The sequence below is a fragment of the Vulpes lagopus genome, chromosome 7 (genome assembly GCF_018345385.1).
Source record: "Vulpes lagopus strain Blue_001 chromosome 7, ASM1834538v1, whole genome shotgun sequence".
NCBI classification, from domain to species: domain Eukaryota; kingdom Metazoa; phylum Chordata; class Mammalia; order Carnivora; family Canidae; genus Vulpes; species Vulpes lagopus.
Window position 1 is genome coordinate 5,257,806 of NC_054830.1, and position 25,474 is coordinate 5,283,279.

A 25,474-nucleotide genomic window follows, 5' to 3' on the forward strand; every position below is an offset into this window, starting at 1 on the left:
GAGACCATGAACGTTCTTCCCAACATCCCCCGCGGTAGGACGTCATCGGCGCCCTTCAGCGCAAACGGAAGATGGCGTCCGCCACTCGCGTTATCCGGCTCCTGCGGAACTGGGCATCCGGGGTGCGCGGGGAGGAAAGGGCCGTACCGGGGAGGGGGGGCTGTGGGCTCCGTGCGCCTTGGACCCGCTGCCGCTAGTCCCCTACTTCGTGCACCCTTGGGCCTGAGGCTTTGAGTGCCGAGGTCCCCCTAGGCTGGAACCCGTGTCTCAACCGGGGACCCCCAACTCGTGACTCCTTCAGCCGACGCACCCACCTCCGCCCCGGCCCTCGACCCATTCTGGCCTGAGATCTGCCTAGTTGTCAGGACCTTCTTAGCCCTGTACTTTGTGGCCCTGGCCCTAGTTTTCCTCTTCCTGTATTGGACTGCCCATCTCCGACCTTCCCTTCTGCCCCACCCCCCCACCGGGATGGCCCTGTTCCCTCCCCCTCTCCTCTCCTCTCCTCTCCTGGGATGCCCTGAGGGTTGACCTCCTTCCTCTCCTCCCACAGCACGATTTGCAGGCGAAGTTGCAGCTGCGCTACCAGGAGATCGCCAAGCGGTGAGGAAGCCCCGCTCGCTGCCCACACTCCGGCCTTGTCCTGTTATTCTTGCATCAAGAACAAAATTCGTATTCTTTTAAGATCTTTAGTGCGCTGGGCCGGAAGCTTGCCTCCGGTCCCCGGCCGGTTGTGGAAGCCGAGGTTTGCTTTTACCTTTTCCTGTACTCAGAGCCAGCTGCTCGTGGAACAGTCAGGTTGCACATGAATTCAGAGTGGGGATCATGTAGCTGTGCAGTCCTCAGTGTGTGGCCCTGCCAGTTGGTGTTCTCATCCCCAAGCTGCAGATGAAAACACATACACACACACACTGGAAGTTCAGAGAGAGAATCGTTTGCTTAAAGTCACTCAGAAGCTACAAAGTAACAGCTGGGGTTTAAGCCCAGGAGTGTCTTGAGTCCAAACTCACTTATGTGCAAAAATTACTCAATATTTACAAGCCCCTTCCCTCATTCCTATCACGAAGTTCAAGTTCTAGGAGGAGAAAAACATAGGGAAATGAACGCAACAGGTTAAAAGCATTCTGGAATGCTCTGAAGACAAAATGAATTAAGTAAGCTGGAGGGTTACTCAGGTCATGGTCTGAGTGGTCAGGAAAGGTCTTTTTTTTTTCCTGGCATTGACATTTGAGTCACCTGAATAATAAGCAGGAGCCAAAGGGTAATTCTTGAAAGAACATTCTGTATAGAAGGAACAGTATGCACCAAGGCTTTTGAGGCCGACAGAACCAGAAGTAGGGAGGCCAGTGTGGCTGGAACATTGAGGAAAGAAGAGAGAGCAGTATTTTGGAAGTCAGAGGTAAGACAGCCATTGAGGATCAGCACCAGAGGGAGACAGGTAGCGTTTGAATAACCAAATTTATGTGAATACCTACACGTTGTAACTCATTCTAAACCTCAGAAATTTTAAATTGTTTTTTATGTCGGGTAGTTGATGGGCCAGTTAAGGAAAGGGTTTTATAAAATTTCCACCGTCCTTGGGGTGGCGGCGCCCCCTAGTGATTCATGTGTGTCCATTGCGCACTGGTTCTTACCTTTCAGCTGGGGTGGCGGGAAGCCATGGCCACGCCCACTGAGGGAGGGTCTCATTATATTCCCTTTTCCTTTTTTTTTTTTTTTTTAAAAGATTTTATTTTTGAAAAAAAAAAAAAAAGATTTTATTTTGGGTGCCTGGGTGGCTCAGTCGGTTAAGCGTCTGCCTTCCACTCAGGTCATGATCCTCGGGGTCCTGGGATTGAGTCCTGCATTTGGCTCCTTGCTCAGCTGGGAGTTGGCTTCTCCCACTACTCCTCTCCCCTGCTTGTGAGCTTTCTTTTTCTCTAATAAATAAAATTTTAAAAGTGTGCTTATCTAAACATCTTTTTTTTTTTACGATTTTATTTTTAAGTAATTTATATGCAATGTGGGGCTTGACCTCGCAACCTGGAGATCAAGAGTCACAGGCTCAAAAAAAAAAAAAAAAAAAGAGTCACAGGCTTCACTGAGTCAGCCAGGTGCCCCAGGATATTGCTTTTATCATCTATCTACCTATCTATCTATCTATCTTATTATTATTATTATTTTTAAAGATTTATTTATTTATGATAGGCAGAGACACAGGAGGAGGGAGAAGCAGGCTCCATGCTGGGAGCCTGATGTGGGACTCAATCCGGGGACTCCAGGATCGTACTCTGGGCCAAAGGCAGGCGCTAAACCGGTGAGCCACCCAGGGATCCCCTCTATCTTAGTATTTATTTAGAGTGAGGGAGAGAGTGCAGGTGTGTGTGTGTGAGGGGGGCAGGGAAGGACAGAGGGAGGAGAAAGAGCATCTCAAGCAGACCACGCTAAGTGCACAGCCTGATGTGGGGCTTGATATCATGAGCCTGAGCTCATGACCTGAGCCAAAACCAAGAGCCAGATGCTTTACTGACTGAGCCACTCAGTTGCCCCAGGATACTGCTTTTAATATTAAATTTTTAAATTATATTTTTATGTGTTTTTCTTTCTTTCTTTTTTTTTTTTTTTTTTTCATACAATGGCTATCACTTGTTTTAAGAAAAACTTAAGTTCTGGCAAAACAGGTACCAAACAAGTTATTTTAAAATATGCTTCAATGAAAACCCAATGATTTTATGATTTCTCCTATTTTTTTCTGCCTTTCCTTTCTGCTATGTTTTCCAGAGAGGCTTCTCTTTTGTTTTGAGGTTAGCGTTTCCATTTTAAGCTTCTGGCTTCTTTGTAAATACACCCCAGATTTTAGCCCAACTTAGGACAGAGCTCTCTATTGACTCACCCACCCCCATTTCCACCCCAGCTCTGCTTATAGCTTTGGTGACTGGGAGGCGGCAGGAAATGCAGAGACCTCAGAGGACTAGGTGCTCTTTGAGTAATAAGCCTTGATCCCAGCAGGGTTCTTCAGAGAGTTCCTGAGATAACTAGAAACCCAGAAGTTCTGTAGCCTGGCCTTTGGAACAAAGACCCTCAGAATAAGCTAAGTCTGGAGCTGTTGCCCAAGTGTTTATACACTGAGACTACTGTGTATGAGGTGGGCAGAGTCTCAGGCCCTGGCCTCTTCATTTCTGGAGCTCCTGCAGGTAGAAGTGAGGCCAGATGCAAGCTTTGGGCCACAGTGGGGTGGGAACAGACCTGTGTGTGGTGTGCCCAAGATTGCGAATCCAAAAAACCACCAAGGAGCTGACACCGATGCAAACACACGAGGGTTTATTTACAAGCTCGAGCTTGGGTCCAAGTATTCCCGACACAGCGGAGCAGGGACTTGAACCCCAAAGTGGGTTACAGCTGGGTTTTTTATGGGTTGGTCTAGGGGATCTTCAGAAGGGGTGGAGGAATTTTTTCCATTCCAATATGGGGGAAAGGGTGGGGGAGTTTCTTAAGATCTGATATGGGATTCTCTGTCGGGGGCATTCTGAGCTTTATTGTCTTTCCGATATGGGATTCCCTGCCTAGGACATTCTGCAGTTTTTCCTGTAAAGTTCAGCTCTTATTCCTAGGGACCTTAGATGGCTGTACTTGTGCTAATGCTAAACTTGAGGTGGAATGGCCTTAATTTTCTTGGCCTCCACATGTGTCCAGTCTGGGCTGTCCCCTTCCTTGAGAAGCCTCAGAAAAGGTCTTCCATACCGGTCACATTTGGAGTATATTTAGGCCTTGCCTTCCAGCACCTTCACATCAAAACAGAGACTGCTACCTGCTTCAGGGCCTCAGATCCTCCCTAGCCATACACCCATGACAGAGCACCAAGGGATTCCCCTAGCCCGTGGCCCAGTGACTGAGGTGACAGGCCCATGCCAGCCCAGCCAGCAGTGACTTTCCATCAGGAGACTTAGGTGGCTTCATTGGTTAAGCGTCTGACTCCTGGTTTCTGCTCAGGTGGGTCATGATCTTGGGGTCGTGAGGTCAAGCCTCATGTGGGGTGCTGCGTCCATCACAGTCCAGCTCAGTCTTCTTAAGACTTTTTCCCCCTCCCTCTGCCTCCCTCCTGGTGCGTGTATGCACATGCACGTGTGCTCTCTCTCAAATAAATAAAATCCTTTTTAAAAAGTGACTTTCTGTTAGCTTTAATGCTGATGTTCTTTCCTCTCAGAACTCAGCCTCCTCCCAAGCTCCCTGTGGGCCCCAGCCACAAGCTCTCCAGCAACTACTACTGTACTCGCGATGGCCGCCGGGAAGCTGTGCCGCCCTCAATCATCATGTCCTCGAAGAAGGTATTGGCGCCAGGCAAGCCTGCAGAGAGGTAAGGACATCCTGGCCTGAAACCAGCCCTTTCTCTTCCTTGTACTTTTCAGGGCCCCATTTTTGAATATCAACTATGTCAGGAACTGCCCTGCGGGGGCTTTTCATAAGAAAACTCTTAATCCCTGCCCACCCCAGGGTAGGGTTTGGGGCTCAGCCAGGGTATGTTTCCTGCAAATGAAGCTTCAAGGGCTCCGGGAGAAGTGCAGGTGGTGTTTTTGTAATTTTGTACTTTTTTTAAAATCAAGGCATAATTGACATATAACAATTATGTGAGTTTCGGGCATACTACAATGTAAAGATTTGATGTTTGTATACCTTATAAAATGATCACCACAGTAAGTCTACTTAGCATCCATCACCACACACAGAGTCACTTTTTTTTCTTGTGATGAGAATTTTAAGATGTACTCTCTTAGCAACTTTTATTTTATTTTTATTTTTTAAAGATTTTATTTATTTATTCATGAGAGACACACAGAGAGAGGCAGAGACACAGGCAGAGGGAGAAGCAAGCCCCCTGTAGGGAGCCCAATACGGGACTCGATCTCAGGACCCCAGGATCATGACCTGAGCCAAAGGCAGATGCTCAACCACTGAGCCACCCAGGGGCCCCTCTTAGCAACTTTTAAATATACAATATAGTATTATTAACTACAGCCACCATGCTATGCGTTACATCCCCAGGACTTATTTATTTTATAATTGGAATTTTGTACCTTTTGGCCCTCTTCACTCATTTCACCTACCCCCCCACCTGCCTCCTGCCTCTGGTGACCATCAGTCTCTTCTCTGTTATCTATGAGTTTGGGTTTTTTTGCATTTTTTTTTTTAAGATTTTATTTATTCATGAGAGACACAGAGAGGCAGAGACATAGGCAGAGGGAGAAACAGGCTCCATGCAGGGAGCCTGACTTGGGACTCAATCCCGGGTCTCCAGGATTGGCCCTGGGATGAAGGCGGCGCTAAACCGCTGAGCCACTCGGGCTGCCCAGGGTTGTGATTCAACCCAAGAATTTGGGAGAGACCAAACATTTAGTCTAGACCAGAGTTGTTATGAAGGTTAATCTTCATAATTAATATTTGTAACGTTTTAGAACGGAGTCAACACCATGCCTGCCTACTAGTTACTCCACGAGTTAGGCAGTGATGGCCCCTGTTGCAGAAGAGGAAATCGAGGCACCAAGAGGCCACATGATATGCCTGGGTCACACAGCCAGTGGGTAGCAAAGGCAGGATTTCAAACCAGTTTGCTCAGACCCCAGTGGAGTCTGGGCTCTGCAGCCAGTTCGTTGTGTGGTCTGCAGCCAGTTGTTTCAGCCTTCTCAAGCCTCAGTTTCTTCATCTGTAAAACAGGGATGGTGGGGTTGCAGTATGACAAAATCCGTAAGGTGACAGGGCCAGGCCGGGCCTGCTATATAGTTTAGAACTTAGTGAATGGTCGGTGTCGTGTCCTTGTGACCTTCTAATTCTCCAGAGTCCAGCACCAGACTATGGCACACTACCCAGTTCCCCTAGACTCCGTCACTTGCCCCTGGGATGCCTGCATTTCCTAGGGAGGCTGCTCCTTCAGACTCCTGGAATGATGGGAAGCCCTGGAGCCTCTGCTCCTGGGAGTCTCTTCCACAGCGAGAGCCTGTCCGCCTGCCTCTTCTCCCTTTTTGCTTACGGCGTGTGCAAGCGTCTCTGGCCCTAGGTGCCCAGGGCTTAGGTGTCTCAGGAGGCATTTGCCTTGGATTTGTTGCCACAGTGTCTCTCCTTGGGGCTCACTCTGGGCCAAACAGTGTATTCTTTTTCTTTTCTCTTTTCTTTTCTTTTCTTTTCTTTTCTTTTCTTTTCTTTTCTTTTTTTTCTTTTCTTTTCTTTTCTTTTCTTTTCTTTCTTTCCTCTTTCTCATTCTCTTTCTCTTTCTTTCTTTCTTTTCTTCCCTTTTCTTTCTTTTCTTTTCTTTCTTTTTCTTTCTTCTTTCTTTCTAGACTTGTTTATTTATTTTAGAAAGAGCTTGTGCATGCATGCGTGCACAAGCAGGGGGAGGGGGAGAGAGGGGAAGCCGACTCCCTGCTCTCTGGACCTGAACCAAAACTAAAAGTCAGACGCTTAACTGACTGAGCCACCCAGGCACCCCAAGTGGTCAATTGTACTTGACTGTCAGCCTCATTAGACTGAAGCCTGGTCTTAGCAGGGTTCTGGGGCATGTACAGTGCTTGCCATGTTGCAAGTGCTTAGCACCCAAGGGAGGAAAGAGCAGTGGGCACACATCACCTGATTGCTCGGCCCTTCTGTCAGTATCCTATTAGGGGGCAACAGGAATGGAGTACTTGTCCACCTGGGACCACAGGTGAGAAGGGGTGTTAGAGGAAAAGCCCAGCTATTTATATATTTATGGCTGGCTTTGAGCTCAGGAGCCAGGCAGGCTGGAGGTTCACATGGGGGCTTGGGCAGGAAGGGGGCTGTCCAGCCCCCAGCAAGGAGTTTAGGGACTCTGGAACACCCTCACTCTGGCCCACAGACCCACATTCTCAGCAGGCATGTTCTTGGTGGGTACAGGTGTGGTGGGCTCCCTCAAGTTCCTCTACGCTGGTCTTGGGAGACTGGGCCTAACCAACATCTGTTTCCCCTTCTAGCCCTGCTGCAGCTGCCACTGAGAAGAAGGCCGTGTTGCCAGCTCCTCCCATAAAGAGGTGGGAGCTGTCCAAGGACCAGCCTTACCTGTGACTGCACCCTGGGGGCACCTGGCCAGGCCCTCAGGGCCATCTGGGTGCTTCCCCTCCTCGTATTGCTTCCGGGAGACCACGACTTAATTTATGACAAATACACCTAGCTCTCCAGTATTACTTCCGTTTTTTTTTTTTTTTTGTTACTTCTGTTTTTAACATATGACTTACCTGGATTTCCTGGTGAAGCTGGTGCTGAATCTCTTAACTCTGTCAGCATTTGAGCAGAGGAGGGATAGTGCTTGCGCTTCAGAGTGCCACACTGTCACTGGGCACGGAGTCTGATGACATGAGGTCCAGTGTTGTCACCAACCCTTCACTGAGAGCAGTAGGGTGGGCTCCAGGACCTGTGGGTGTTTGGGGGGCCCTGACTGTGAAGGACAGCGAGGCCGAACACAAACTGCTCCCTTAGATTTCTCAAGTCCCCATAGCTGTTTTTCATGTGGACATGGGCCAGTACCCTTCCACTGCCACCCCCATCTGACCTCGAGCACCCTGCAGCTTGGTGGGGATGACAAGACAGCAGGGCAGCTCACAGGGAAGGCTCATCTGGGACAGGTGAGGAAAGGCCTCCCTGAGCCAGAAACCTTTCTGCATGGGCCTGGGAGTGAGGTGGAGTCAGCCCAGGAGAGGAAGGGGCTGTTCCTTGTGGAGGAATGAACATTTGAGTGAAAGCCAGAAAAGAAGTAGCCCAAGTCTGGCTGCAGGAGCAATGGGGAGCCATGCAGTAACCTCAAGTAGGGGTGTGCCATGGCTGCCCTATGGAAGAACCCCACAGACTTGCAGTAGGTGAAGATGAGGTGTGTGAAAATCAGGGTGTTCTCCAGAGCACAGAGCAAGGCAGGAAAGGGTCCCAGACCCAGATGTATAATGGAGCCCCAGAGTGGGTGGTATCAATGCTAAAACCTCATCAGTGGGGAAAACCCTGGGTTGAAGCTTCCGGGCCAGGCTTTCTGGAGGAGTTGGGACTCTAGTTGGAGCAAAGGATGAGTCAGATTCAGAAAGGAGATAGGGAGGGAAAGGAAGTCTGTGTAGGGTGGCCTGAGGTCACCAGGAAGGCAACCCTGAGGGCTTCCACAGATGCAGACAAGATATGCCATTGAAGGTTTCTGAATAACTTTAAGACCCAGACTTGAAATTTCACAAGGGAAAGCGGTCTGACAGCTGAGCTTTTCTGTGTGCTATGTCCTGTTCTGAATGCTTTCAGGATCTCCGCTCCTTGGTGGAGCAATCCTGTGAGGTCATTGCTGTTGCCACAACCTTGGGACAGAAAAACAGGAATGGGAGCACTGGAAACCCTCGCCGGCTCCCTGAAATCTGGTGTGAACCTGGCAGCTGATGACTCTGCCTAACTACTACAAATCAATGGCTTCTTCAGCTTTTCTCCCTGCACCTCAGAGACCTTTGAGCCTCAAAGGTGGGATGCTCCCCACCCATGCAGTGCCGGGTCCTGTTTGTCACCTTTCCACCTGCCTCTGCACCTGTACACCTTTACCTCTTACCCATTTCCCCTCGGAATCTGGGAGATTCTGAAACAGCAATAAAACCCAACACACACATACATAATATACACACTCAAAAAGCAGGTGTAACTTTCAACATTTTCAAATCGGGAAACATGCCAACAATCTGAAAACAAGCCCCTTGTGGGAAAAATCTGGATGCTGTAGCGTTGCTACCCGGGAAATACCCGGGTGATAGATACTTGCGCGCCTGTCAACACTAAGGGACCACGCTTGTCTGGGGTTGTGCTGGCCGACAGATCCGACAGACCCGTTGCTTCTTCTGAAGGCAGAGCTATGGATAAATACTTAGTCTCAAGAAAACAGAGCAGCTGATTGGACAGAAAGCCTGCAGGACGTGTGTAATTTACGTGCCTACCGGTTGAGCAGGAGAAGGGAAAGCCCACAGGGGACCTTTGCTATAGGATTTTTTTTTTTAATTTATTTTTATTTATGGTAGTCACACAGAGAGTCACACATGAGAGAGAGAGGCAGGCTCCATGCACCGGGAGCCCGATGTGGGATTCGATCCCCAGTCTCCGGGATCGCTCCCTGGGCCAAAGGCAGGCGCCAAACCGCTGCGCCACCCAGGGATCCCTGCTATAGGATTCTTGAGAAGAATCCTATCCCGGTGAAGAGGACTAAATGGGGCAGTGGGCGGGGGTGAGCGCCCCAGGTGCGAGGGACAGGACCTTGATGGAAGCCAGGGACGTCTGGAAGGGTCTCGTTCCTTCATTCACTAAATATTTAAGAGCCTCCTACTGTGGCAGACGCAGTGCTTGGGCACGGGGGATGCAACGAACGCCACAGCATTGCGGTCCTGCAGCGGACGCTCTAGTGGGTCATCGGACCCTAAATCAAAGTTAGCGAAGTGGAGAGTCCCGGGGCATTGGAGAAGCTGGAGGCGGGAGAGGCTGGGGCGTGCCTGGGGGAGGGGAGCGGGCGCCGTATTAGATAAGACAATCCGACGAGCGCACTTGCTGCGGGACGCATGCGACACATCCGGTGTTGTACGTAGACACCGACAAGTTCGTTTACGTCCCCATAGTCCCTACCTTCAAATGGGCCCAACACCTTTCGATGTACCCGTCCCCGGAGAAAGCGGGTAGAGCCTGGAATTGCGGGTCCCCTCGTATTCGGACGTTTACGGTACCCTTGGCCGCGGGCGCCGCCGCTCCTCGGGGCTGGGGCTCCGCCCCCGGCCGCAGCGCGCGTGCGCGGGGGCATAAAAGCGAGGCCCCCCGGCGCGTGGTCAGAGCCCTGGCGGGGGCGGCGCGGCGGCTGCATGGCGCGGGGCGGAGCGCGGCGGCCCGCGGCCCTGGGCCTGGCGCTGCGGCTGCTGCTCGGCTTCGGGCTGGGCCTGGAGGCCGCCCCGACGCCGGTCCCGCTCCGGCTCCTGGCCCAGGCCCCGGGTGAGTGAGCTCCGCGCGCCCCGCGCGCCCCCCGGCCGCCGCGTCCCGCCCCGCGCCGGCGGCCCTCGCCATTGGCTGTGCGGCTGGGCCGCCCCGGACACTCCCCCGGCACGTGGCCCGAGGCTCGCGCGTGCGGGGCGCCTGGTGGGGACCCCGGGCGCCGCTGAGTGCCGCCTGCGCCTGCCGGCCCCGCTCCGCGGCTCAGCTTTGCGGGACCCCTGCCCCCCGGCGCGGCTCCGACCTCTAGCTGCAGCGCCGGTCGCCTGGCGCCTCCAGCAGCAGCTGCCTCCTGACCCCTCGCTCGCCCCGGACCCGCTGTGGCCCAGGGTTCTGGGCGACCAGCCCCCGCCCTCCCCGTCTCCGCGCCTCCCTCCTCTGGCCTCAGGATGAAAGGCTTCTCTCCCTCCGGGTGACTCCGCCCTTGGGCACCTGCCCCTGGGCCTGGTGATCTTGGTGGCCCTCTCCGGGTGGGGTAGAGCGACCTCTGTAGGCACAGGTGACCCGGGCTCTCAGCTCTGAGCTCAGGTTCACTCACTTGCCCCTTTCCTGCACGATGCCCTCTTACCTGGGCTCCTGCCTCACCCCTTGCACCTCCGGGCTGAGTGTTCCTGGGCCCTTTAAGGAGGCAGGACTCACTAACCAAGGACCAGAGTCTACAAGTGGGCTCTGTCCTCAGGACACTGAGGGAGGGACAGGGGAGGGAACTGAGGCTGGGAGGGAAAGGCACTGGTCGCTTCAGCTCCTGTCTGACCCCCCAGCCCTGTGAGGCCTGGTCCGCTGTGCTCTGCTCCCACTTTCAGGACGAGCGTACACTCCAGGGAGGGAGGTGTGATGTTGGCAGGGCCGGGAGTGGCTAGGCCCGGAGAGGAAGCTGCGCCCAGACCGCCAGACCCCAGATCCAGGTTGGCCGCAGCCCTTCCTGGCTTCAAAAGCTCAGGGACCGTGTGGGCCACAGGTCTCATTGAGCCTAGAGGCCCGTGGAGGGTGCTGGCTGTGGGGAGAAGGGGGTTTGGAGCCTCAGGCCTCTGAGTAAAGGTGGAGGTGGCAAGAGGACCAGGATGGAATGGAGGGCCACTAGGTTGGGTCCAGGCCATGTGCCCCCCTTCCCCGCCCCCAGGAGGAGAGCCTTAAAAGCCATTGCTTCCCTCCGTCCATCAGACTCCCTCCTGTCGGCCCAGGTTCTAGGCCCTTCTGTGCTCCTCCCCATCAGCATGTAGCCTAAGCCTCACCTCCTGGGGTCCAGGAAGGCTCAGATCTCATCAGGACACAGCCTGGACCCTTGCGTGACTTGTGTCTGTACCACCCTGGGCTTGCGGTCATGAGGTCCCAGCCCTGATGGCGCAGTGTCCGGTCTGTGTGGATACCAGTTTGAGGAGCCTTGTTGTAAGTGGAAGGTGGAGCTTTAGGCGTCTCTGAGAGGTGCATGAGACCCCTTCCGAGAAGAAAGCTGAGATCTGAAAACTGAGGAGGAATCACCAGTTGCAGAGTGAGGGGAGGAGGGAGCGCTGGGCCAGGGACCAGCTCAGGCAAAGGCCCTGGGGCAAAAACAAGCCAAGCCTCTCGGAGAACAGTGGGGAGGCCAGAGAACAGTGGGGAGGCCAGGACCGAGGGACCCGGTTGAAGAGGTAGAAGGAGGGAGGAGATGAGGTCCTGGAAGGGTTTGCCACAGGGCTGGGCCAGGCCTTGTGGCCACATAGACAAAGTAGGGATTTGGTGTGAGAGGCTCAGGGGACCAGGGCACGGTTCTGAGCAGAGGGGAGGCAAGGGCCAGTGACTGAATGATGTGACTCTGAGGCTGGAGATGGGGGTGGGGCCTGGCGAGGAGGTGGCACATTCAGGATGGGGACAGTGGTCTGATCTGGGAGGAGTTTAGGAAGTGAGTGGACAAGCCTTGGTAGCTCAGCAGGTCCGCTGCTCAGAGCCTCAGTTTCCCCTTGGCGAAGCAGGTGGGTTACAGTGGGCCCTGCTGACCCTCACCATGGACCCCGTCCAGGGCAGTTTCAGAGATGGCCCCTACCCCAGTCTGTCTAACCGCCGATGTTGGGGACACCATCTAGGCTGGAGCCGGGTAAAAACTCCAGGATCAGTGAGACCTGGGTTCCAAACGAAGCTGCCACCAGCTCCACAGCCCTGGGCCTTGCCTCCCTCCTCGGTGGCTTCTGCAGTATGGGGATGGCAGTCGCACCTGCCCTCCAAGCCTCCAGCGCAGTAGGTCCTCAGCAAATTGGTGGCCACCAGTGTCGATCCAGCGCCCTGGGACCCGGCCTGCCTCCGGTGGTGGTCGGTGGTGGTCGGTGGTCACAGTCTGTTGGCACTGTGCCCCTGGGGGGAGGGGGCCCGGATCTCACTCTCGTGCATCTTGCAGGCTCGTGCCCACCCGCCAGCTTCCAGTGCCGCACCAGTGGCTTCTGTGTGCCCCTCACCCTGCGCTGCGATGGTGACGAGGACTGCCCCGACGGCAGCGATGAGGATGAGTGCAGTGAGTGGCAGAGCTCCTGGGGCCGCGGGGAGGCTGGGTGTGTGGGGAGGAGTGTAGCTTGGGGGTGGGGTGGGGATAGTGGGGCGGGGCCTGAGGGTGGGCAGAGCTTACAGGGTGTCAGGTGTGAGAAGAGGTGGGTTTACTGGGAACCCACTGAGTGGGGCCTTGGGATGAGGGGCTTGCAGCGAGGCCAGTCCGTGGAAGGTGGAGCTAACAAGTGGAAGCCTCTAGGGATGGCCGGATTTTCTAGGGTCACCTGTTCCTAAAAGGCAGGCTTATGAGGGGGCCGGGTGGAGGGGCATAGCCCAGCACTGTGGGTAGGTATCTGCGACCTGACTGACCTTGTACTCCAGGGATCAAGCCTTGTGCCCAGGACGGAGAGTGCCTGCCAGTCACTGGCAGCCCCTGCCCTTGTGACAACATCGACGACTGCCGAGATGGCATCGTGAACAACGTTTACAACTGCAGTTACCAGCCCTGCCCGGCGGGCGAGCTCCGCTGCCTGCGAGGCGGTGCCTGCATCCCACACACCTGGCTCTGCGACAGCCACGCCGACTGTCCCGACTCCAGTGACGAGCTTGGCTGTGGTGTGTGCCACGGGACCTCGGCGTGTCTGTAGGGGTGGGGAGGGCTGGTCGTTAGATAAGGATGCCTGACACCTTCCGGTGGGTGACCAGGCTGAGGGTGTGGATGCTTGCACCTACCTGTGCCTGCATCTCCGTGGGGGCAGCGGAAGATGAGCCCCAGGGTCCCCCGGGTTTTCAGAACACCTGTTTGTCCCCCCTCACCCACGCCCGCAGCACCCACTCCCCAGCTGCTGAAAGCCTGGACTTATTACAGGAACTGAGACCCTCCAGGACAAGACTGCCACGTCCATAGAGACCCCTGTGACCTCGGACGGTGTCACCTCTCCCTGGAATGCCACAGCCATCCCTGCTGAGTACCAGGACTCAGTCCAGGCTGGAAACCGAAGTGCTTGTGGGGTTATCGCAGCTGCAGGTAAGATGGCCAGCCCGTCCTCCTGGGGCTTGGAGCCCCCTGGGGGCAAGGGCTTGGGGAGGGACAGGCTGAAGATGGCCCTTCCCCGTGCGGCAAGCTCTCGCTGACTCCCGCCGGTCTGCCCCCCACAGTGGTGCTCAGTGTCGGAGTAGCTGCCATCTCCCTGTTTGTCTTGTCCCGGCTCCGTGCCCAGGGGCGCCTGTACCCGCTGGGGCTGCTCATGGTCATGAAGGAGTCTCTGCTGCTGTCAGAGAGGAAGACCTCGCTGCTCTGAGGACGAGCTCGTGCCACCACGGACGGCTCCTGGGCCCCAAGCACGGCCGCTACGGGGACATGTCCATCGGTGGCAGCAGCGCACAGCCACTGGCCCCTCGGCCCTCAGATGTGGGTCCTTCTGGCTGTGCAGCACCTCAGACTTCAGCTCTTGTAGCTACAGCCCTGGACAGTGGGGGTGCGGGACCCCCCACAGAGGCAGGCAGCCTGGCACTGAGGGGCTGGCCCCACACTCAGACACTCCTGCTGCTCCCATGTGAAGGTGGGGATTAAAGTCACTTCACATCCTCTGCCTGCCTCTGGGCCTCTGTCTCCCTCTGCCCAGGCAGCCAGGGGCCTTTATGCCAGCCCCTCCTCTGTGGCGGGGTGTCTTGAGAGGGTGGGACTCGGGGACCTAGCCCTGGGTGCTCCCTGGGCCACTCTGCGTCTGGCTTCCTGGGACCCAGAGCAGGAGGGGGGCGTCTGGGGCTGCCGGGTGGCCTGCGTTACCCACAGGCTGTGTGCAGAGGAGCAGAACTCGGGCAGTGCCTGCGGGGGGACCGCCATCCACCATGGCTTCTTCCTCCCTCTGCTGGGCATCCCCGGGCTGGTCTGGGCTCCACTCAGCTTTGAAATGGAGATTTTATTATTGTGTGGCTATAGACTGTTGTAGAAAAGACCGTTCCCAAAGACGGGGACCCACTATGCCACATGGGGCCACGTGGGGGAAGGAAGCACCAGGGTCAGGAGGCATAGGGAGCGGGAGGAGAATGTGGGCAAAAACCTTTATTGTGGTTCCTGTGGGAAGGGACTGGCGAGGCCGGGTAAGCAGGCCTGGGATTGGCTGGTTTGAATCATCCCAGCAGGCTGTGGGGGTAGGTGCTCTCTGTCCCATAGGTGCCGACCTGCTGACAGTGAGGCCACTGGCTGGGAACGCCTGGGGCGTCGGCCTGAGCCTGTGTTCTGCGTGGCCGGCCCCCACAGACCTGTCCCGTCCGCGGCCAGTGTCAGTGTTGTGGCTGGGCTGGCCCTGGTGGTTCTTGTAATCGCCGCATGCTCTTTAGCAAAGATGACCTGAGACCTTTGAGGAACGAGGGTTATGACTCACAAGTCCTGCCCAGAGGGCTCACGCACCCTCATGGGCCACACAGCAAGATCACAGGAGAGAGAGAGAGGCAGTGTGCACCTGGGGCTCCGCCTTTGTTAGGGCCCGAGGGTGGGCTGCCCAGGTTTCGTGGGCTCACCCTTTCCTGGTGAACCTAAAACATAAGAGGAAATGGGGCGGGACGGAAGTGGGGTCACTCTGGCAGGCAACTATCTAGGCCACCCAGGGCTTTCTGGAAGAGGGAGCTTCATGGCCGGGCAGCCAGGTTCCTTATCTGGCTGTGTTGCCCTGAGCTGGGTCTTACAGCTGGCGATAATGTTTATTCCAGAGACATGCTGGCGGTCAGAGCTCGATGCCAGGAGGTGACAGTGCACCGTCCCTCACTGTTTGCCAGTTGGGCCTGGGGTGGTCAGGGCAGGGAGATACTGACTCGGGGTATGGGCTCTGGACCGATTGGTTGGCACGTGAAATGTGCGCTCCGCTGGTGAGCTGTTGGCCGTCTCTAGGAACTGGCTGGCTCCGTGACAGACCGTTCCTCCTGGTGAGGCCCAGGTGTGGGGGATGGTCCCTCCCTGGTCAGCAAGACCCAGGTGTGGGGGATGGTCCCTGCCTGGTCAGCAAGGCCCAGGTGTGGGGGATGGTCCCTGCCTGGTCAGCAAGGCCCAGGTGTGGGGGCTGGTCCCTCCCTGGTCAGCAAGGCCCAGGTGTGGGGGATGGTCCCTGCCTGGTTGGTGAAGCCCCAGGTGTGGGGACGGTCCCTGCCTGGTCGGTGATGCCCAGGTGTGGGGGACGGTCCCTGCCTGGTCGGTGAGGCCCAGGTGTGGGGGACTGTCCCTGCCTGGTCAGCGAGGCCACAGATGCCAGAGCATCAGGAATACAGAAAATCTAGATGATACACACCCAGACTGATGGATTTTGGGGGCAAGTTTTATCTCTGATCCTCATTTTCCCCATTTCCAAATGGAGTAGCCAGGGCCCTCCCCTGCCCCTGGAGCCTCCTTGCAGGGCAGTGACCTTCCTGATGTCCCTGGAGCCAGACTGGATGTCTGCCATCAGCTGGGCCCATTGCAGCCCACTGCACTCAGGAGAGCACCCAGGATCCCACATCTGGCAGACAGGGAGCTGGTCCCTGACGGTGAGATGCTGGGTAGGAGTAGCATGAGCAGGGCAGCCGGGGGGGGGGGGGGGGGGGGGCTCAGCGGTTTAGCACCGCCTTCAGCCCAGGGCCTGATCCTGAAGACCCAGGATCGAGTCCCACGTCGGGCTCCCTGCATGGAGCCTGCTTCTCCCTCTGCCTGTGTCTCAGCCTCTCTCTCTGTGTCTCTCATGGATAAATAAATAAAATCTTAAAAAAAAAAAAAAAAAAAAAAGGAGTAGCATGAGCAGGTGCACCAGGGAGAGCTTCCTGGAGGTGGTGAAGTTTGGCTTTGGGGCCCCACCCACGTCCCAGTGCAGAGAAGGTGGTTGAGGGAGGTTTTGGAGTCTGGGCCTCGGGCAGTGAATGGGGGGCTGTGTCAGGCAGTGCCAGGGGCAGCAGGAGGGGAGGCTTGGGAGGTGGGCTGCAGCGACAATGGGGGCCCATCTCCTGGGGTCCGACATCTTCCCACAGCACCCCCCCTGACCCCCCGGAAGCCAGGGCATTACTGAGGCAGAAATGCAACCATGGACTTTGTCCACTTGATAGGAAGGCATCCTAGCGCAGGGTAGGATTTCCTTGTTTGTCGGTTTTTGTGTGCAGGCATGGTCAGCATCAGTGCATCAGAGGGCGTGGATGGGGCATATGAGGCCACTCGTCACAGGCCACCTAAGCGGAGCTCTGGGTCATTCTTGGGTGTCATGGATTCTTGTTGTCAGTGGAGCAAACCCCTACCCCCACCCCCACCCCTATCCCCCTGCGTATTCTCTTTTATGTTTGCTGGCAGCTCTTTTGTTCCACATGAACGGTGGCTGCTGTTCTCTGGAGGCCGGGCTGCTTGGACGTCACCATCTAGGATGTCCACGTCTGATGCCTTGGGATGGCCAGGTCAGCTGGGCCGCTCCCCCTCTATGTGGCCTTTCCATGTGGCCACCCAAGCGGGACAGCCTTACCTCTTTCGTAGCAGCTCAGGGCTCCTCGGAGTGTAGGGCTGAGGCCACCAGGCCTCCTCAAGCTTCGGCCTGGAACCGGGCCAGCATCACTTCTGATGCATTCTCTTGCTCCCATGGAGTCCCAGGTCAGCCCAGACATGCACGGGGACCACACGAGGATGTGAACACCGGGAGGACCTGTATCATGGTCCCATCCTTGCAGACCAGCTTCCACGAAGGGGGCAGAGGGCATGAGCTGAGGACAGGACAGGCAGGGCTGGGGGACTCCCCATCCCCTTGAGCCAGCTGACGACCTGTGGGCTCATGGCTTTGCTCTCAGGTTCAGCTTTGTCATCTGCATGCTGAGACAGTCACAGGTACAAATGTCTGTCGTTCTGAGCAGGCTGGGGTTTCAGCTGCCTCAGTTCCCTAGAGCAGGGCTCGCTCTGCTGTCCCGTGCAGCAAGCTCAATGAGTCACTTCCAGGAAACTGTAGAGATGGTCCAAGGTTTTTTTTGTTTTGTTTTGTTTTTTTTAAGATTTTATTTATTTATTTATAGAGACAGAGAGAGAGAGAGGCAGAGACACAGGCATAGGGAGAAGCAGGCTCCATGCAGAGAGCCTGACATAGGACTGGATCCAGGGTCTCCAGGATCACGTCCCAGGCTGCAGCCGGCGCCAAACCGCTGTGCCACCGGGGCTGCCCGAGATGGTCCAAGTTTTAAAAGTGTGTGTGTGTGTGTGTGTGTGTGTGTGTGTGTGTGTGTGTATGTGTGTCGGGGGGTTCTGGGGAGCTCAGGAGGAGGGGATGGGTGGACTGTGGCAGGTGGCTGGGAAGGGATGGGGTGGGGTGGGGGCTGCGAGTGAGGATGGGAGCAGGATGGAGGGGTGTATCTCTGTATAACTCTTGCCATTCCTCTTTTTTTTTATTGAGGATAAATTCACGTTAGATTAACCATTAACCAGTTTAAAGTGAACAACTCAGGGGTGCTGAGTTGGATGGCTCAGTCACTTAAGCATCTGCCTACAGCTAAGGTCATGGAACGGGGGTCCTGGGATGGAGCCCTGCATTGGGCTCCCTGCTCAGTGGGGTGTCTGCTTCTCCTTCTCCCTCTGCCACTCTGCCTACTTGTGCTCTCTCTGTCAAATTAAGTAAAATCTTAAGAAAAAATAAAGTGGACAACTCAGTGGCATTTAGTACATTGACAGTGTTGCACACCCATCCCCTCTGTCTAATTCCAAGAACTTTCCATCCCCCGCAAAAGAAACCCTGCCCCCATTAGCCTTCTCTCCCCACCCCCTCCCCCAGTTCCCAGCACCTAATAACCCACTCTCTGTAGATGTACATTCTGGATATTTCATATGGATGGAATCCTATCATAGGTGGCCTTTGAGGCCTGGCTTCTTTCACTGAGCATCACATTTTCAAAGGTCTTCCCCCAAAGTTTCCTTGTGCCCCCCCTTTTTTTACCTCCCACTCATGACCCAGGCAGCTACTGATCTATAGATTCATTGCATTTTTTAAAAGATTTTTATTATGTCCTCATTCATTTGGGGAATATAAATAATAGTGAAAGGGAATATAAGGGAAGGGAGAAGAAATGTGTGGGAAATATCAGGAAGGGAGACAGAACATAAAGACTCCTAACTCTGGGAAACGAACTAGGGGTGGTGGAAGGGGAGGAGGGTGGGGGGTGGGGGGAATGGGTGACGGGCACTGAGGGGGACACTTGACGGGATGAGCACTGGGTGTTATTCTGTATGTTGGTAAATTGAACACCAATAAAAATTAATTTATTAAAAAAATAAAAAATAAACAAAAAACAAAAAAAAAGATTTTTAATTATTTATGAGAGACACGGAGGGTGTGGGGGGAAGAGACACAGGCAGAGGGAGAAGCAGGTTCCATGCAGGCGGCCCAATGTGGGACTCGATCCCGGGTCTCCAGGATCAGGCCCTGGGCAGAAGAGTGCTAAACCGCTGAGCCACCCAGGCTACCCTGCATTTCTATTTTTAAAAAATATTTAAATAATCTCTTCACCCAGTATGGGATTTGAACTCATGACCTGAGATCAGGAGTTGCACATTCTGCCGAACTGGAGGCAGCCAGGTGCCCCATAATTGCATTTCTAGAATCATATAGTAAGTATCCTGTTTTGTCTGGTGTTTTTTACCTGACTGACTGACTTATTTATTTATTTATTTATTTATTTATTCATTCATTCATTCATTCATTCATTCATTCATGAGACAGAGAGAGAAGGACAGAGACACAGGCAGAGGGAGAAGCAGGCTCCATGCAGGGAGCCCGATGTGGGACTCGATCCCAGGTCCCCAGGATCAAGTCCTGGGCTGAAGGCTGCACTAAACTGCTGAGCCACCCGGGCTGCCCCTGACACATTTATTTTAAGATCTTTACACATTGTTGCATGTACTACAAGTCAACTCATTTTTGTTGCTAAGTCATATTCCACTGTATGGCTGTCCCATCCTTCATGTACCCAGTTCACCTGTTGATGTATATTTATGTGGTTTCCAATTTTTTTTGGTCCAATTTTTTATTATTACAAATAAACCTGCTATGAACATTTAGGTCTAAGTTTGTTCATGTACCCATTTCTTTTGGGTAGGTATCCCAGGAATGGAATGGTTGCATGATATGGTAGGTATATATTACTTTTTAAAAGATTTTATTTTATTTTATTTTTTTATTTTTTAAAGATTTTATATATTTATATGAGGGAGAGAGGCAGAAGACTATAGGCAGAGGGAAAAGCAGGCTCCCTGTGGGGAGCCTGATGTAGGACTCGATCCCAGGACCCCAGGATCACGACCTGAGCTGAAGGCAGATGCTTAACCAACGGAGCTACCCAGGTGCCCCTTAATTTAACTTTTTAAAGTAGGCTCCATGTCCAACATGGGGTTTGAACTCACAACAATGAGATCAAGAGTTTCATGTTCTTCTGACTGAGACAGCCAGGTGCCCCTATGTATTTAATTTTAAAGAAACGCCAAATGTCTTAACAAAGCAGGTGGACTTTTCTGTCCCTCCCCTGGCAATGTACATATTCTCGTTTTTCTGCTTGAAAGGGGCAGCCTTTTATTTTTATTTATTTTAAGATTTATTTATTTATTCATGATAGAGAGTGCGAGAGAGAGAGAGGCAGAGACACAGGCAGAGGGAGAAGCAGGCTCCATGCCAGGAGCCCGATGCGGGACTCCATCCCGGGACTCCAGGATCACGCTCTGGGCCAAAGGCAGGCGCCAGACCGCTGAGCCACCCAGGGATCCCACGGAGCCATTTTTTATTGAAGTGCAATTCACGTAACAAAATTTTTAATCATCTTAAAGTGAACAATTCCATGGCATTTAGCACACTCATAATGTTATGTGAGCAACACCTCTAGCTAGTAAGCATGTGAATCTTTTCATGGGCTTGCAACATTTTGGAAAATACCTACTTGGAACTTTGGGATTGCACTGCATCTGTAGGGTTAATTTGTGGAGGAGGACAAACACTGGTGGAGCACTGACTGGGTGGCAGGCATTGTAGGTGCTGGAGACTGGCCTTGAGAAGGACAAGGTACCCTCTCCCACGGAGGGGAGGGGCAGGTGGTCAGCTACCAACCCCTACTAAACCAGCACATCAGTATCACATGGTGGGAAATTCTGGGGACTGAGAACCCGACAGAGTAGGAGGGATGGCCAGGCTGGGCTGGGGGAAAGATTATATTTGATTATATATATATATATATATATTTTTTTTTTAAAGATTTTATTTATTCATTAGATACACAGAGAGAGAGGCAGAGACACAGGCAGAGGGAGAAGCAGGCTCCATGCAGGGAGCCTGATGTGGGACTTGATCCGGGACTCCAGTTTCATGCTCTAGGCCAAAGACAGCCAGTAAAGCACTGAGCCACCCCGGAATCCCCCTATTTGATTATGTTTGATAATCAAAAGAGGCTTCTGGAACCAGGGAGACATTTGAGTATAAGCCTGAAGGAAGTAAGATGATCTATGCCTGTATATAGGTGAAGAACATTCTGAGAAGAGCGAACAAGTGCAAAGGCCCTGAGGCAGAAATGTGTTCGAGAAACAGGAAGTCTGGAGCAAGTGTCTAAGGGGTGGTGCAGTGGTAAGAGTTGATGTCAGAGATGTCTGGGTTGTGGAGGGGAGAGATTTCAGCAGAGAGGCCCATGCTCTGACTTCGGTTTTATTTATTTATTTATTTTATTTTTATTTTTTAAAATTTTTATTTATGATAGAGAGAGAGAGAGAGGCAGAGACACAGGCAGAGGGAGAAGCAGGCTCCATGCCCCGGGAGCCCGACGTGGGACTCGATCCCGGGTCTCCAGGACCGCACCCTGGACCAAAGGCAGGCGCCAAACCGCTGCATCACCCAGGGATCCCCTCTGACTTCGGTTTTAAAGGGTCTTCCAAGCAGTGAGGTAATCCTTCTCTAAGGAAATGACTTACCCAACTGCAAGCTTCTGGCTTAGGACAGCGTGTCTTCGTTTGTTTGTTTTTTGCCAAATTGATTTAATAACAGCAGTGCGTAGGTACGCTTTGTTCTGAAGCAACAGTTCCGTTAATTTTTAATGCAGAACGAAAACCTATACTGGGCAAGAAAGGGATTTCTCTGATACTTCCTTCTGTTCTCATTATGGTGTGAAATTTCCGCTTGGATGGAGTTCTTTGGGCTACGTGATCAGGTGTCTTTCTTTATTCAGAACGTGTTTGCTGTAGATGAACGTTCCCAGCCAGACAAGCGCAAGAGCCCCAAGGTAGAACCGGCCGAAAGGCCCATCAGCGGATGAATGGATAAACCCGATGTGGCACATCTGTACCACGGGGTGTTATTCAGTCATAAAAAGGAATGAAGCCCTCTCACGCTATAGCGCGGGTGAGCCTTCAAAATATCCTGCTAGGGGCACCTGGGTGGCTCAGTCAGTTAAGAATCTTCCTTGATGGGATCCCTGGGTGGCTCAGTGGTTTGGTGCCTGCCTTTGGCCCAGGGCGTGATCCTGGGGTCCCAGGACCAATTCCCACATTGGGCTCCCTGTATGGAGCCTGCTTCTCCCTCTGCCTGTGTCTCTGCCTCTCTCTCTCTCTCTCTCTGTGTCTCTCATGAATGAATGGATAAAATCTTTAAAAAAAAAAAAAAAAAAAAAAAGAATCTTCCTTGGCTCGGGTCATGGTCCTGGGACGGAGGCCCGCATCATCGGGCTCCCTGCTCAGTAGGGAACTTGCTTCTCCCCCTTCTCCCCAGTCCTGCTCGCTCGCTCTCTCTAAATAAATAAAATCTTAAAAGAAAAAAAAGAAAATATCCTGCTAAAGTGAGAGAAGCAGAAGGTCTGATAATTCATGGGATTCTGTTCATACGCCATCCCCAGAACAGGTAAAGCTGTAGGGGCAGAAAGAGAGTGGATGCTGAGGGCTGGGGCGGGGGGGGGGGGGGGAGATGGGGGTGGGTAGCTAGAGGCTGTGCGGTTTCTCTTTGAGGGGCGAGATGCCCTCCGGTGCCCTGTAGTGCTGGCTGCGCACATCTGCAAAAATTGCACATTTTAAGTGGGTGAATTGTAGGGTATGTGGGTTGTTGTGAGCTGTGTTGTGCCCCTCCAAACTTCTGCGCTGAAGCCCTCCATCCTCTGTACCCCCAAATGTGACTGTATTTAGGGATAGAGCCTTTATTATTTATTTTTAATTTTTAAAAATGTGACAGGGCCTTTAAAGAGGTGATTAAGTAAGCCATTTGGGTGGGCCCTGATCCAAGCCATCTGGTTGTCCTTCCAAGGAAATTTGGATACATGGAGCGGCACCGTGTATGCGGACACGGAGGGAGGAGCGTGTGAGGACACAGGGAGACAGTGGCCACCTGCCAGCCGAGGAGGCAGGCTTCAGAGGGAAGCAGCCCTCCTGGTGCTGTGACTTTGAACTGTGAGAAAAAAAAAATGTGTTTAAGTGCCGGGGTGTGAGGTATCTTGTTATGGTCGCCCTAGCAGGCAAAAATGTGTTCTAGCTCAAAAGCTTTTTAAAATATTTTATCAATCAATCAATCAATCAATCAAATATTTTATCTACTTGAAAGAGAGCAAGAAAGGGGAAAGGCAGATGGAGAGGGAGAGACAGACTCTCCATGGAGCTGGGAGCCGGACGCTCGATCCCAGGATTCCAGAATCATGACCTGAGCTGCAGGCAGACGCTCAACCAGCTGAACTACCCAGGCCCCCACTAAGAGCATTTAAAAGAGATGTTGGTTGAATGGTGCTGTGCCTTAGACACCAGGTCAGGATACAGCAGTAGATAATAGACAAAAAAGTGGGCAGAGTGTTTCTGGTTAGAGGTGGGAGCATAGGGTGGGAGCACGAGGCGGGGCTGGAGACCGGGTAGGAGGCCCCAGGCTGGTCCAGGGAGGATGCAAACCGGCTGGGCTTGGGCGGGCAGCGCAGGTGAGAGGGGTCGCATCCTGGATCCGTGTAGAAGGAAAAGCTGGTGGAGCTGGCCCATTGGATGTGGGTGTGGGAGAGAGATCAGCGTGCCTGGGAGGTGGAAGGATGGAGCCAGCCAAGATAACGGGGGCTGGGGGATCCTGGGGGCGCAGCGACAGAGGGGGCCACTAGGAGATCAGCTGCGGAGCTCCGAGGCCCCCATGTGGAGGCACAGAGAAGGGGCTTGGCCCTACAGCCTGGGGGCTCGGGTTGCCAGATGCATCTGAGAGTTGTCTGCTACAGGTGTGAGTCCACACACAGTGCCCTGGGGACAGGGCAGGAAGACCAGAAAGCCGAGGGAGCGGCCAGAGGCTGGAGGGAACCCAGCAGAGCTCAGGAGATCAGAGCCAATCAAAGAAAAGGACGTCATCCCTGGGTCATGGGCTGTGCAGCCAGACCTAGAGGGCAAGGCTGGGATTTAATAACATGGAGCTCATTGGTGACAATGGGGAGAAACAGCTCCACCCACCCCAGAGCGAATGGCGGGGAGAAGGTACGCGTGTGGGTGACTCTGCTTTGCAGGGGGCAGAGAGACAGGGCTGGGGCGACAGGGAGAGGGGTGCCCTGGGATGAGTGTCTGCCTTGTAGATGGAAGATGCCCATGAGGATGGCTGTAATTTAAAAACAAAACCAAGGGGCACCTGGGTGGCTCAGTGGTTGAGCATCTGCCTTTGGCTCCGGGTGTGATCCTGGAGACCTAGGAACGAGTCCCACATCGGGCTCCCTGCATGGAGCCCGCTTCTCCCTCTGCCTGTGTCTCTGCCTCTCTCTCTCTGTGTCTCTCATGAATAAATGAATAAAATCTTTAAAAACAAAACCAAGAGATGCCACGTTAGTGAGGATGTGGAGAAATTGAGACCATCATGCACGGCTGGTGGGAATGTGAGATGGGGCAGCTGCCGTGGGAACCGATTTGGTGCTTCCTCCAAAGTTTCCCGGCAAGTTCACTGCTAGGATCGTGCCCCTAAAGAAATGGAAATGGGTATTTGAACAAATGCTTGTACGTGCATGTTCATGACAGCATTACTCACAGTAGCCAAAAGGTGGAAACCACCTAAATGTCCATCCGTGGGTCAGTGGATAAGCAGATGACGGTCCATCCATACGGTGGAATATTACCCGGTCATAAGAAAGAATGAAGTCCTGCAACACAGCCTGGTCGGACCTGAAAACAGCATGTGCAGAGAAAGAAGCAAGACAAGAAGTCCTCTACCATGAGTTCCCAGCCGTGTGAAATACCCAGGACAGGTAAATCCAGAGACAGAAGGCAGGTTCGTGGATGCCGGGGGCTGGGGTGGGGAGAGCAGGGAATGGGAAGCAGCTGCTTAATGAGTACAGGGTTTTATTTGGGGGTGAGGAAAAACGTTTTGTTTTTTTTTTCTTAAATTTTTGTTTATTTATGATAGTCACAGAGAGAGAGAGAGAGAGGCAGAGACATAGGCAGAGGGAGAAGCAGGCTCCATGCACCGGGAGCCCGATGTAGGATTTGATCCCGGGTCTCCAGGATCGCGCCCTGGGCCAAAGGCAGACACCAAACCGCTGCGCCACCCAGGGATCCCAGGAAAAACGTTTTTAAAGACTATTTGTTAGATCAGTTGCAGGTTCACAGCAAAATTAGGAAAATACAGAGATTCCCCTATACATCCTATCCACCCCCATATGCATAGTCCATATTATCCATTATCTCCCCTCCCATCCCTGTCTGAGCGATACATTTGTTATAACTGATGAGCCCTCAGTGATACATCATTACCACCTCAAGTCCCATTAAAATTCCCTCTCGGTGGTGTCCTTTCTGTGGGTTTGGACAGGTACGTAGTGACGTGTGTCTATCAGTATAGGATCGTGTACACTGTTCTTGCTGCCCTAAAACCCCTCTGTGCTCGGCCTCTTAATCCTTCTCCCCTAATTCTGGCAAGTTCTTTTTTACTGTCTTCACAGTTTTGCTTTTCCAGAATGTCATGGAGTGAGGGTCACACGATCTGTAGACTTTTCAGACTGGCTTCTTTCACTTTGTCACGTGCATTTAAGGTTCCTCCGCATAGTTTTGTGACTTGATCGCTCATTTTTCTTTTTTAAATTTTTTTTTTATTTTTTTTATTTATTTATGATAGTCACACAGGGA

The 25,474-nt window shown here is 53.3% G+C and overlaps 2 protein-coding genes across 2 annotated transcripts; both read left to right on the forward strand.

The window, feature by feature from the left end:
- Positions 1-17: 17 nt before the first annotated feature.
- Positions 18-7,160, forward strand: NDUFA7 (NADH:ubiquinone oxidoreductase subunit A7). Its single transcript, XM_041762134.1, has 4 exons — positions 18-122; positions 551-600; positions 4,181-4,330; positions 6,954-7,160. Exons 1-4 carry the CDS (start codon positions 72-74, stop codon positions 7,042-7,044), a joined length of 342 nt encoding a protein of 113 aa, XP_041618068.1. The 5' UTR covers positions 18-71; the 3' UTR covers positions 7,045-7,160.
- A 2,620-nt stretch (positions 7,161-9,780) lies between these two features.
- On the forward strand, positions 9,781-13,998 carry CD320 (CD320 molecule). Its single transcript, XM_041762131.1, has 5 exons — positions 9,781-9,957; positions 12,323-12,436; positions 12,790-13,023; positions 13,277-13,435; positions 13,567-13,998. The coding sequence occupies exons 1-5, from the start codon at positions 9,831-9,833 to the stop codon at positions 13,707-13,709; spliced, it is 777 nt and encodes a 258-aa protein (XP_041618065.1). The 5' UTR covers positions 9,781-9,830; the 3' UTR covers positions 13,710-13,998.
- The last annotated feature ends 11,476 nt before the right edge of the window (positions 13,999-25,474 follow it).

Coding starts and splice junctions, on each gene's coding strand:
- CD320 (XM_041762131.1), top strand. CDS start 9,831: ATGGCGCGGGGCGGAGCGCGGCGGCCCGCGGCCCTGGGCCTGGCGCTG. Junction 9,958..12,322: donor GCTCCTGGCCCAGGCCCCGG/GTGAGTGAGCTC, acceptor TGCATCTTGCAG/GCTCGTGCCCACCCGCCAGC. Junction 13,024..13,276: donor CAGTGACGAGCTTGGCTGTG/GTGTGTGCCACG, acceptor GACTTATTACAG/GAACTGAGACCCTCCAGGAC.
- NDUFA7 (XM_041762134.1), top strand. CDS start 72: ATGGCGTCCGCCACTCGCGTTATCCGGCTCCTGCGGAACTGGGCATCC. Junction 123..550: donor TGCGGAACTGGGCATCCGGG/GTGCGCGGGGAG, acceptor CTCCTCCCACAG/CACGATTTGCAGGCGAAGTT. Junction 4,331..6,953: donor CCAGGCAAGCCTGCAGAGAG/GTAAGGACATCC, acceptor TTCCCCTTCTAG/CCCTGCTGCAGCTGCCACTG.